We start from the raw sequence: 12276 nt of genomic DNA, 5'->3' as shown, positions 1-12276 counted from the left end.
CCTTCAAACCTAAGATTAAGAACAGTTTTTATGGGGAAGGTCCCCTTGGGAGATGGGTGGAGGGAGAAAAGAAAAAGGGGGGAAACCTGGCACGTTCAGTTTTGGATTGTGCTAATGGCTTGGGACTATATAAATGAAACCTTCTTTTGTTGTTTTCCTTGTTGCAGATGACTTGTTTAAGGTTCACAAACTTAAGCCAAATTTGAAGTGGCGACAAGCTTTTGACAACTACTTAAAAACAATGCCTCCTTACTACTTACTGGTATGTTCCTTTCTCATTTCATCCTGCTGGGTATAATGGCTGGTGTGACCAGAGTCCTGTGCATCATACCTCTTACTAGTAAATTTTGTTTACATAATTAGCATGACATTTTAGGTAGTAAACATTTTTCTTTGCAGAGGTATGTACATCAGGTCAAATGTTTCTAAGAAATAATAAATTTCTAGTAATGTTGAGTAACAGTAACTATATTAAGATATTAAATGTATTTTCTGTACATTAAATGTTATATAAGCTTTGATCTAAAGTACTTCAGATTGTTCAGAGAAACCCAATTTGGCATTTTTGTAACTTTGATAAGGGAAACGCAGATTTGTTTGTTAATGAGGGTGTAGTGCTAGAACTTGGGAAGGTGATACTAAGAGAACTGGCTGGGCCAAATAAAGGGTGGGGGGAGGCACTGTGTCACCTTTTACATGTAGCTTGGACAATGCACCTCAATATGGACTTGCATCATCCCGGCTATTCTGGTACTGAAGCCTTTGAGTGGAAATTGCCAGCGGCACCACGCTGTGTGGTGTCTTGGTGATGTGGCATAACGTCCATTGCGAGCTAGTTAGACTACCAAACTCATGTCACATGTTATCTGAATAGACTTGAATTTTAGTGGCCAAAAGTGGAAAAGCTAGAGCACTAATCTATGTGCCTTAGCTTCCTGTAATTGATCTTATAAATTTTTTTTTTAAAGACTTATTCTCTTACTATTGTGTATTTTGTTTTCCTTATAGCCATTAAAGAAAGCCCTAAGGATGATGGGAGCTCCAAATCTGATATCAGATAATTTAGATTGTGGACTTAGTTACAGTGTTATCTCTTACCTTAAAAAACTCAGCCAACAGGTAGTATTGATAAAACCTTTGCAATTAGAAGTGCGTTGATTATTTAGTTTGTGGTAATCTTATTATAAAGCAGTTAATCCCTGTGGGAGTTCATATGGGTGTACAGCGTATATTAATTGAAGATTGGTGAGAATTTCCACCACAAATATGGATGAATCCGGAGTGGTTCTGTAGCCAGTGATTGTGCCTTCTGTAACTGGTGGAGAGGAGTGCGAAGGAGACCTTTTTGGCTATATTTTAAGTATCTGCTAGACCATTAAACTCCAAAGATAATCACTGATTGGATTCATGACTGCTCTTGCCATTGTTTTTCACAGCTGAAGTCAGAGGCTTGCTCTCAGTCTCATGTTTATTTCCATGTGTGCCTTGGCAATGTGTATGTTCCAAAAAAAAAAAGGCATACGTTCTTGTCCACGGGGAATAAAATCATAGCTCAAACTTTATATTTGAGCTTCCTATTTCCTTCAGGTCAAATTCATTCTGTGTGTTAAGTGTGACCTGGTGGGAAATAGTCCTACATATCTTTCTCTCTTCGTCAAGAATGCCGTTTCATGTGCAACTGTGTCTGAAAGCCATGCCTGCTTAGCACGAATCATTCTTAAAACAGTAGTTTAATGTGTAGAAGTCGGTGGGGAAGCAGTGCAGCCTTTAAAATCAGAAAGAAAAAAATCCTGCACCTTAAAGAATGCACAAAATACATTCCAAAAGCTTCTGAATTACTGAGCATCTATTAGACATACAACTTCCTGTGATACTTTGGTAACTTAATTATACGAAAATTCATATTATTTATCTGCAATATGGAGTTGGAATGGCTTGAGACGGCTGTGTTGTTTTCACAGACATTCTTGGCACTTGAAACAGTTTAAATGTGTTGGATGCATTATAAGCTCCTGTATAGGGACAAGCAATTCCAGAATTCTGCTGTGCTCCTCCTGTCTTAAAATCAGTTTCCCACAAGCCATGAAGCAAACTCAGCAGAGAATGAGATCTGGAAGTGGGTTGCAATCACTGTGGGTTTTGGGGTTTTGGTTGGTTGGGGTTTTTTGGAGGTATTGCAAGTGGGTAAAAATCTTACTTTGAATACAGTAAAAGCTTAATAAAGTAAAATTATCTGTAACTATAATAAGAAATCTGTGCTAATTGAAGAAGTAATATGTTTTTAGAAAATTGCTGGTGAAACAAAATTTATTTCTCTTAAAAACTTCTCTCCCTTATGTTGCATACAGTACAAACTGTAGTTTGTAGGTTGTTACAAAAATGAAGTCTGAAATTATGTTACTGTATCTGAACAATGCTGTTTAAGATGCAACTTTACAGTAACCTAAGGCATCCCACCTTCCTGCCCCCCTCCCCTCCCCTTTCCCTTCAAACATATTTCTTCAGGGACATAAAAGTAAGTCACAGACTTGCAGCAAAATCAGGGATATTCACAGACCTCCTACTGGCATATAAATTTAGATACACTGGCTAAATATTTTTCCCATATGCTAGCACATTAGGATTTCTTTCTACTTGAGATCTAGTCTGTGTAAATCCAATATATCCCTGGGTAGGTAGTTCTCCCGATTGAGAAGTTGGGAACTAAATTTATAGTTTTATTCTGTTAGTGTACTATGTGTGTTATACTGGAAATGTGCAATGCCTGCTGATTCTTTAACTGATGGTGTGATTCCATTTTAGACAAAAATAGAGTCGGAACGGATAATAGGTTCAGTGGGTAAGAAAGTTCCACAAGAAATTGGAATAAAAGTGAAAAATCACTCCAGTGGCCTCTCCTTGGTACACAGTAGGGATTTTAAGCAACTGCTGCAAGGGATCACTGGGGAATCTCCACTGAGACTGGCGGAAATGAATGTTAAAGAATTTGCTGGCTTCCACATAGGACTTTTAAACAAGGTAAACAGCATAGTGATCTTGCATGATTAAGCAGTTAATCTCATCTGTTTTGAATGGGTAACTTTTATGGACTTGGTGTAGAAGAAGGAAGTAAACACTTTCACTGAATTGTGAAGAGTGTAGCACAGACGTAAATAGTGAGAAGAGTAAATGCAATTTTTTGCACTTGATTTTGGGACACTGTTTGAAAATCCCGTGGTAGTAAACAAAGATTACTGTGTTTTAAGTGGCAGTCTCTGCAAAAGACAACTAGTGTTCATCGAGGAATTAACATGCTTATTGTTAATGGAGCTGAAAGCCCTAATGCTGAATAAGGTCTTGTTGAAAAGACAGTCATTGAGTCTGCTGTATCCAGTTATGAAACTCAGAAGTTACTTCAGAATAATTTTTTTAATACTTAACATTATTACAGTTCATAGAGGAATTCCTCTGCATGAGGACTGATAGGTTAACTGAATGTTACCCATTTTGTTATAAAACTAGGATTTGAAGCCACAGGCATTCAGAAATGCATATGATATTCCTCGTCGCAGTCTTCTAGACCAGCTAACTAGAATGAGAGCCAATCTTCTGAAAACACACAGGCTTATCTTGGGGCAGGATGAAGGTAAGTAGCCACTGTTCTTCGTTAACCATTTGGTTAGAGTACAGCTATTAGTTTTTTATTCCCTGAAGTAGTGTTTTCTATCCTGAGTGTGGGAGCAGAAGTGGACATTGCATCATTTGTTGAGTCAGTCAGCGTCCTTTTCTTGACTCCAAAGGGGATAGAAGGAAATTCTTGCCTTCTGTCATGTGGGATGATGTGCTTGCTTTGAATTTTAAAAATAAGTTTCATGGCAGAGCTTTCCCATATGCTAGGGCTCAGTAGACATATTTTTTGTAGCAATGGTGGCTTAAAGGAGAGAGGGGCTTAGGGCATTTTACCCTTGTTAGGTGCTGGTGGTCTAAGATGCAGTTGTTAGCATAGAAATCAAACTTGTTTATTTTTCATTCTTCTGCCAATTAAGTTCAACTCATGCCAGCCTTATTTTCAAAATTGTAGTCTTCAGCTCTTCCTCCATAGTGAAAAGAAATAGTAATTTCTAGTTCTTAAATGCTAACACTTGCAGTTGAAGTGTGTGAAGTCTATATTGCCTTACTTTTAAGGTAGACTAAATTAAGCTTCTTATTCTGTTGTAGACTGCCTTCATAGTGTTCCTGTTGCTCAAATGGGAAATTATCAGGAATACCTGAAAATGATGCCTTCACCCCTTCGGGAGATTGACCCAGATCAACCAAAAAGACTTCATACATTTGGCAATCCATTTAAACAGGATAAGAAGGTATGAGGAGCCACACTATCTGCTGTATCTTTATATTTAACATGGCTTGAAATAATTGCTGAGTAGATTTTTCTCTCCCACAATTGCATTTGTTGCTAACCCTGGGTAGCTCTTCTATCATGTGCATCTTTCATGTGGTCCAAGAGAAACATGTAAAGAATTACACTGATTACAGTGGCACTGGTCTGTCTCTGGTTACAGTGTACATTAGATATCTCTGTTCTGAGAGCTGTAAAGTGTTTTGAAAGTTACCTGGATTTTATCACAGAGGGACTTACTCCATCAATTAATTGATAGAACAGTTTCTATTTTGTACTGTTTTAAAATGTTGTGGTTTTGTGTGTGTGTTGTTTTTTTTTTTTTTTTTAGGGTATGATGATAGACGAAGCAGATGAATTTGTTGCTGGGCCTCAGAATAAGATTAAGCGTCCTGGAGAGCCCAATACTCCAGCGTCACTAAAGAGAAGGCGTAGCATGTCACCACTGTTGAGACGGCCACAGTCACCACCTGTCGTAGCAAATCATGTAGGTGGGAAAGGGCCACCCTCTGCTTCTGGATCCCCATCTTATCTGAACCTCAAAGGCATCCCAGCAAATAAAGGTATATTGAGTTGTAGTACAGCAGCTTGCATGGTCACAAGTGGGAATATCTGTGTTTAAAAAAAACACAAACAAAACCCAAACCAAACGCAAAATACCCCCTCCCCCCGCCCCCCCCCCCCGTCTCTGTGTGCTTTCTGAATTGGTTCAAAAGGGTGTATCAGTGTGTGTGTATGCTTTAGTGTTACAAGAACTGAGTTTCTTTTGTTGGCCTAGATAAAGACTGCTGCTATAGCTAATGGTCTGGAATAAAAAAATAATTTTTATGTACTGTTTTTTTTAAGAAAATAATACAGAACCTATTGCTAAAACAGTTTGGAGGTAGCAAGGGTTTCAGATCAGCTTTTAGTTCTCATCTGTGTACTCTGTGCTGGAGAAGGAAAGTTGAAATATGGTTAGGTTTTAATTTCCCACAAATACAGATTTTCTTACCCACCTATTGCAGCAGATGGAGTCGGAGGAAAAATCTGTTAGCTGGACTTGGGGGAGGGAAGGAGAGAAAGCATATAGTATGCCAGAAGTCATAACGTTGCAATAGGAATACAGAAAATGGTGACTTCATAATAGTGATAAAAGATGGTAACAGTCCAAAGAGAAGTATTCCTGTGGTTGTGTCAAAGGTTGAATAGAAGTATTGGAGAGTTCTTCAGCACTGTGATATCACTACACAGTACTTCAAACAAGAAAGGATACAGAACTGTTTCCTCCTGTTTTTTTGATACTGCAGTTATGCACTAGTAAGATACATATTTTTAATTTGTAGATACCAATAACAGTGTTGTCCAAGATGGCAATGGAGAGAAGAAAGCAGAGAATTGTCAGTCACTGGAAAAGGAAATGGATGGCTTACCTGTGCAAATGGCTGCTTCGGTTCCAGCTGCTGTGGGAGAGGATGAAATGTTACCCAATGACTTAGACTCTCTACCTGTTGAATTCAATTGTTTAAGCGAAGATGGGTTGGATCATAAACCTGGTACCAACGCGCTTGTTCGAGGGCCTCTAAATTACAGTGTGACTGGAGATGACCAAAAACGGGCGATGGAGTCTACTTCCGAATCTGTGCCAAATTCATTTAAAATAACACCTATGATGCTGGAGGGAAACAATGCTGATATCAAAATTAAAGTGATGAAAGAGGTTCGCAAACCTGGAAGAAGTAAGTTGTGGGTTTGTTTTTTTTTTTTTTAATTAATATATTACACATGGTGCTAGAGAGAAGACTCTTGAAATAAGGAGGTATTCTCAGTGTACATACAACTTCAGATTCTGAGTGATTTCTGATTGCGTATGAGCAATGGAGAGACAAAAAAGGAAGAAAGTTCTTACATGCTGGGCAGGTGAGTTGAAGTTTAGACAGCAGTACTTGGGAAGTTGAGTGCCAAGTGACCTTGTTTGCCCTTGAAGTTAGTTTAGATGGTACAGATAGTACCCTGTGAAAGCACCTTTTAGGGGTTCTGGTTTTGTTACTGATGATCTAATGAGACTAGACAGACTGCCTCATGCTGCACTGCACTTTGCATACGCGTAGCGTAGGTTGCTCCGTGCCTGTCAGTACTTCCTTTGGAGGGCAACGGCATATGTAGCTGCAAGGGTGCGGCTTGTAATATGTTTGAAAGGGAATCTTAACAGATAATAGTGAAGTGATACTTTTTTTTATTTTGTGAGACAGTGTAATTACTGATGGAACACTTTGCAAACTCATGAACTGAAGACTAAAAATTAATTATTTTTTTTTCTTTTCCTGTAAAGTTTGATAACCCCTGAAAATCTAAAACATTGTGAGGAAAGCAACTTGCCTCCTCAGCTTTTGTTACATGTTTTGCCTATAATTGGATACAGGATCAAAACCAAAACAGTAATCTGAAACTCCAACTAATGTAGATGCTGTAGGATTTGCCATAGGCATAATCTGTCTGGTTTTTTCTTAAGTCCCTTATGTAGTTTGTCTGAATTATTTCTACAAATTAAACTACTGAATATTTTTCTAATACATTGTCAAGTGCCAGTAATTAGTATAATGGACCGTTCTTAATTCTTTTGTTACTCTGATCTTGCATTGCTTTGCCAAAACTTCGTATTTTGTTGAGGCATATAGTCACTGTGGCAGAATGAGGCTACTGAGAAGTGAAGCCATTTTTATGTTGCATCTGTATTTCATTTTTAAGATGTTTTAAAACTTCCTGTTTGGGTATGTCTTTTCTTACTGTTTTACAAAGTGGCCTCATCTAATCTTATATCAAATTCATGTCTAGTAAAAGATGATGTAGAGTAAAGTAGTACAATGTTCAGAATGAGTTACCTGCCTTACTGCAGAGTTCAAGTGGTCATCAAAAAAAGAAGCTAAATAGTAGTGGGTTAGATATACACATATATTCACATTTCTGACCGTATATCCTCTCTGTACCTGCTGCATCACTCTGAGCAGGCTCTTAGTCACAGCACCATAATATCTTCATACTGGGTTCAACTTCGGAAAATACTGAACCAGTGCTATATTTTAATTTGTTTCTAATTTAATGTACCCATTTCATTCTTTTGCTGTGGATGTATTTCCTGTGTACCATATTAACTGTGCTCACACTAAGCATTGATAATTATTCTGAGAGAACTAATCCTAACCTGTGCTTTAAGAAATGACAGCTCAAGGTTAAAAGAGGGCTTGGTTGGCCGTATGTGATGACACTGTGGTCAGGGAGATGCGAAGTTCTACCTAGCCTGCATTTTTCTGAGGACAGATGTTTGTAGCTGCTTCTCTTAAAGAGAACCTAATTCTTTGGTGCCATGTTTGAATACCAGATCGTCAGAATCACTTCAAATTATTGGCATCACCTGCTTTCTGTGCATAAAGCTAACGTGGGCTTTTTTCTTGCCTTGCGTGTATTACCATACACAGATGCATGAAACAGGGCTTTGTTTTTTCGTTTGTCTGTTAAGTTTTATTGCAGATGCATTTACAAGATTTATTTCTAATCTATGGTTGGATTTTTATCTTTTTTTTTTTTTTTAGATTATGAAAAGATTTTCTCTCTTCTTGAGGAAGTACAAGGACCTATGGAAATTCAGAAATATTTCATTGAATTTGCTATCAAGGAAGCAGCAAGGTTTGTGTAGATACAAATTATTCCGAGTCATAAATTAAATGTTAATTTAGGTCATGGTAGTAAATCATGAACTTCTGCACTGACAATATTTTCTTTTTGACATACTTCAGTTCCTATAGTTGTTCTAGTGGTCAAGCTACCATTATATTTTTCGTAGAGTAAACTGTCTTCACTTAAAGTTTAAACGTGAAATAGAGAGGTCGGTTGTTACTGAAGACCAATCCAAAATCTGGGTGGGTTGGGGAAGGGTGGTTGTATTAAACTAAATTTTCTGGTCATTCTAATGCCAGAAATGAAGCAAGCTCTTTCATACTGGAAACAGAGAGCCTTTGGTAATATGATTTGTCATGGCTGAATAGTCTTGAGTTATTCAACTGTATTTTTTGAAGAAAAAAATTAAATTGCTCTCCCTCTCTTCTGTAGGTTTAAAAAACGGGTCTTAATACAACACTTAGAGAGAATACTAGAGGAACTAGAGTTCAACAGCCTACCCAACAGAGTTAATCATGTCAACAGTAGATAATAATATACCAGCCAGACGAATATGGACCAGGAATGAGTTTGCTGTGCCGCAGAAGAGTGGAAGAGGATGTAGCTGCTGCCCTCACCATCTTGGCAGCCAAGTGATTTTACTGTCGCAGTCTGAGAAGAAGCAGTGGAGCTTTAACTTTAAGAACCTCTATCGGCAGAAGCTGGGCTATAACCTTAAGGATTTGCTATGAAAGGTGTGGCTTTTTTCCTGTGGAGGGTGCTATTTGCTCAACAGGCTGAAGAAAATAACTATTGCTGCCCCTCCTGCAGGTGATGAGAATTTACTCATTTGAACGCTGTCATTAGACATTTACGTGCTATAGGCAGCAGGTTGCACTAAAATGGGGCACTGTCAAATGCACACACTGTCTGCATCGTGGAGAGAGCCCGTGTGTTCCCAAAAAAAACCCTCCCAGAAACACCTGCACTGGTAAAATTGCATGTTGCCACCACAGAGACAAGGGTCCTGTTCCCAAGAACTGCTAGCCATGCCTTTAAACTTGAGATTCAGTGTAGATTGAGAGTAAAGAAACTGCTATTGTGTTAATGAAAGCTAAAGACAGCCCTGTGACTGTTACCACCCGATGGTCACTAAACAATCTACCTCAGACTCTCTTCTGTTTTGTCTGCAGACATTATGAAAGTGCACCTGAGGCTTCCCAGGTCCCCGACTTCAGTTCTCTTTCATCCTGTGAGGAGGACGGAGATTCTTCAGGTGGCCTTGGCACACGCTGTGCTTTGGAAGCACTAAAAGGAAACGCTTTTAAAAACGTGTATTTTAATGTTCATACAAAAGAGATTATTTTGAACAGTATTGTTACCAGATCACTAATTTGATATTTTAACTGTATAATTTTTTTGGAACATATGTATATATAAAATAAACCATTTTATTAATTTTTAATAAGTGCTAATCTGAGGAGTCTGTAGCGGGCAGCACTGAGTTCCTCCAATTACTGTTACCAACAGACTGCTAATATTTTTGTAAAACCAGTGAGTAGTGCAGCTGTACTGCAGCTGAACCTGATTTTGCATACCCTGAAACACAGCTTGTGGTGATAATTGCAGAATGTGTTCGTGCCCTGGAGCACCTGCCCCATCACTCTGCTTAACCTGCGTGGGGTGCACATTTTTACTCAGTATTAAAGGCACTAAGTTCCAATTTACCAAACCCTTGGTTACCTGAGCTAGTATCCTCTCCTCCGTTCCTCTTGCTGTTTTGTCCAAAGGTAATCTTATAGATCACAAAACATACAAAGAAGACTGAAGCACCTGCATGTAATTATTTTTTTTTTCCTTTAAAGCAGTAGCAATAATGTGCCAGTCGTAAAGCAGCTCTTCGGATAATTGTGTATTTTCGGTTGTTCACACGTAATATCCTCTCATCCTCTAACAGCTTTCTTTTGAAGACAGGTTGAAGTTGTGCTCATGTTAACTAGCTCTTTACCTCCTACTGCAGATACCCTAGAGATTCCAGTTGACTAGCCAGCGCATGAGAGGCAGGGAAACAGATTTTAGCTGGTGAGCCTGTACTTCTCTGTTCTTACTGGTATTTTTAGTATTAGCCAGCCTGTGAGACATCTTTTCCATCCTCTCTGAAGCAGTGGCCTTCTGGAAAGATGCAGTTTGACCATTGGAATTCTGCTAGTGAAATTTAAGAAGAAAACAAAATCCAGCAACAGCAAATCTCTGTCACACTGTTGTATGAATGAAGTGATATAGGGAAAGGCATTGCTATAAACGTACCCTAATTCTTCTCTTAGAAGTAGATTTTATTCTTCTGTACAGCCAAACATTTTTTTAAAAAAACAGGAATACCTTGGAATGATACAAAGGGGGATTCACTCCTTCAGAATCGTTGTCTGGAAGCTCTATGTTGCCATGATAGACCTCCCATGGCTAATGTTGGACTCTTCAAGGGAATTTATTTACAGAGGGTTAGCTATACTGTGCATATCTCATTTTAAAATGGCCCGGTTGCGTGGATCAAGTTGCATGTAATACGCTATTTTTGAAATAGTAGGTGGTAAGAGGAGACAGCTTTCTTCCATATAGTTAATGGCTATTTAATTTTCTTTCCTGATGCCAGAGACAGTCACTTGATCATAGTGTGTCTGAGCAGGGGCTGAGCTCTTAACTAGTGACCTTGTTAGTATGTAAACCTGCTCTTCGACGTGATGCAGTTGGCTGCCAAATTTGCTACAGGAAGCTGGTGACTTTCATTCACGTCTTTGGAATCTTGTACTTCAGAAGCTATCAAAATAGCCCATTTGACTACAAGCAGTGAGAATTTTTCCCTTACCCCACCATTATTTTATCTGAATAAACTGAATCTGGATCAAAATACCGGAGGGAAAGAAACTTTATAGTGAACTGGACATGAGTCTTCATAAGAAGGAAGGAAGATGTGCCGTCCTCACAGGTTGTGTCAGTGAAGAGGTGAAGAAAAAGGAGCAGCAGTAATTCATCCAAGAGCGCCAAAATGTGTCCCGAATCGACCACAAAATGAACATCGCTTGCATAGGAAACAGTAAATGCTCCATGACTGTGTTAATGAGACTCTTAACGGAGGTAACTCGTTGTAAGACAAGCGGCCGTGCTGGATGTGGGCGAAATGTGCGTTGAACGAACACAGCCGCAAGCTTTGAATAGCACACTTGGACATGCGACCGGGACAGCCAGGAGAGGTTACGGGAGTGTCAAGGCTTGCCTTTTCTGGGTAGAGACCATGACCCCACAAGCAACAGCTGTGTAACTGAGAGCATGTCTGGTCTGTGTGACAGAGCCTCTGCGCAACAGCAGTGTTCCTCAGCAAGGGCTCCGGAGACGGCACAGGTCTGCAAATATGTGTATGTGTGGATGGAGTCTGGAAAAAGCTGTATGTGCTTTGCTCAAACCTAGATTTTTGAGCCCTTGTCTAAGGTTGAAATAATGGATGTTCAACTGGGATCTTAGAAAGTGGGGGGAAAAGTCCAGCGTGCTGTGATCCCTGTAAGGAGCATTGTCTTAATACTCCAAATTGTTAAGCGCTTACCTTTCTGCTGTGGGTAGAAGGGTTGTGTGGTACTGTGGAGTCTGGATATCTCTATGTTCTGCTTTTTTTAACTAGGTGTCCTCATTGCTCATTACCTTTGTTTTTTCCCCTTGTAGACATCAAGGAGTTTTCCTCTTAAAATGAACCCGTAGCCATGCACCTCCCAATCCAGTCACTGATGGCAGATGCCTGTTAGGTGCTGCTGTTCCCAGTTTGTGTGTGCAGTGCATTTATGATGGGCAAGTGTATTCTTGCCCAGCTCTAATCGGCGTCAGAAAGCAACTGTCACCTTCCAAAATAAAAGCTGCAGAGGCTGTTCTGTGCTATGCTTGACTTTGCAGTGGTCAAGCAGTTGTATATCTGCCTTTACAGGAAACCGTAAAAAAAAACCCCAACAAAAAACCCAAGAAAAAAAAGCCCCAGACCTTTTTTCTTTTTTTTTTTTCCTCCCCCCCCCTTTTTTTTTTTCTTTTCCTGTTTTTCTTCTGGTAGTTTTCTCCAGGTTCTGCCTCTAAAGTGGCTGGCTGAAATGGCAGCAATGTAGGGTATTAAGTTTGTTTCCATTTGTTCAGTTCTTTAATATCTACTGAGAAACTTCTGATGGAAAAAAAAAAATGGAAATGCATTGGCTAACAGAAACAAACTATTAAAAAAGCCTATAAAGCTAAAA

The 12276-nt window shown here is 39.2% G+C and overlaps 1 protein-coding gene across 4 annotated transcripts in view; it reads left to right on the top strand.

Moving 5' to 3' along the window:
• LOC308053760 (integrator complex subunit 6-like) overlaps nucleotides 1-11985 on the top strand; it is a 44349-nt gene extending 32364 nt beyond the window's left edge. The window contains exons 10-19 of one of the 4 annotated variants that reach the window (XR_013923787.1): nucleotides 168-262; nucleotides 1009-1119; nucleotides 2803-3018; nucleotides 3502-3625; nucleotides 4198-4340; nucleotides 4710-4941; nucleotides 5704-6096; nucleotides 7948-8041; nucleotides 8465-8842; nucleotides 9205-11985. Coding sequence is in view for 2 of the 4 variants with exons in the window: in XM_080365437.1 (XP_080221563.1) it covers nucleotides 168-262; nucleotides 1009-1119; nucleotides 2803-3018; nucleotides 3502-3625; nucleotides 4198-4340; nucleotides 4710-4941; nucleotides 5704-6096; nucleotides 7948-8041; nucleotides 8465-8564 (1508 nt within the window). In the remaining 2 variants the exon portion in view is untranslated. Of the gene's footprint in view, nucleotides 1-167; nucleotides 263-1008; nucleotides 1120-2802; nucleotides 3019-3501; nucleotides 3626-4197; nucleotides 4341-4709; nucleotides 4942-5703; nucleotides 6097-7947; nucleotides 8042-8464 lie in introns of all 4 variants that reach the window. The other 3 variants (XR_013923788.1, XM_080365437.1, XM_080365438.1) reach the window with 3 other exon arrangements.
• Nucleotides 11986-12276: the final 291 nt, after the last annotated feature.

The sequence above is a fragment of the Falco punctatus genome, assembly GCF_963210335.1.
Source record: "Falco punctatus genome assembly, chromosome: 15".
NCBI lineage: Eukaryota > Metazoa > Chordata > Aves > Falconiformes > Falconidae > Falco > Falco punctatus.
The sequence above is the reverse complement of the archived record's forward strand: the minus strand, read 5'-3'. Positions and strand labels throughout refer to the sequence as shown.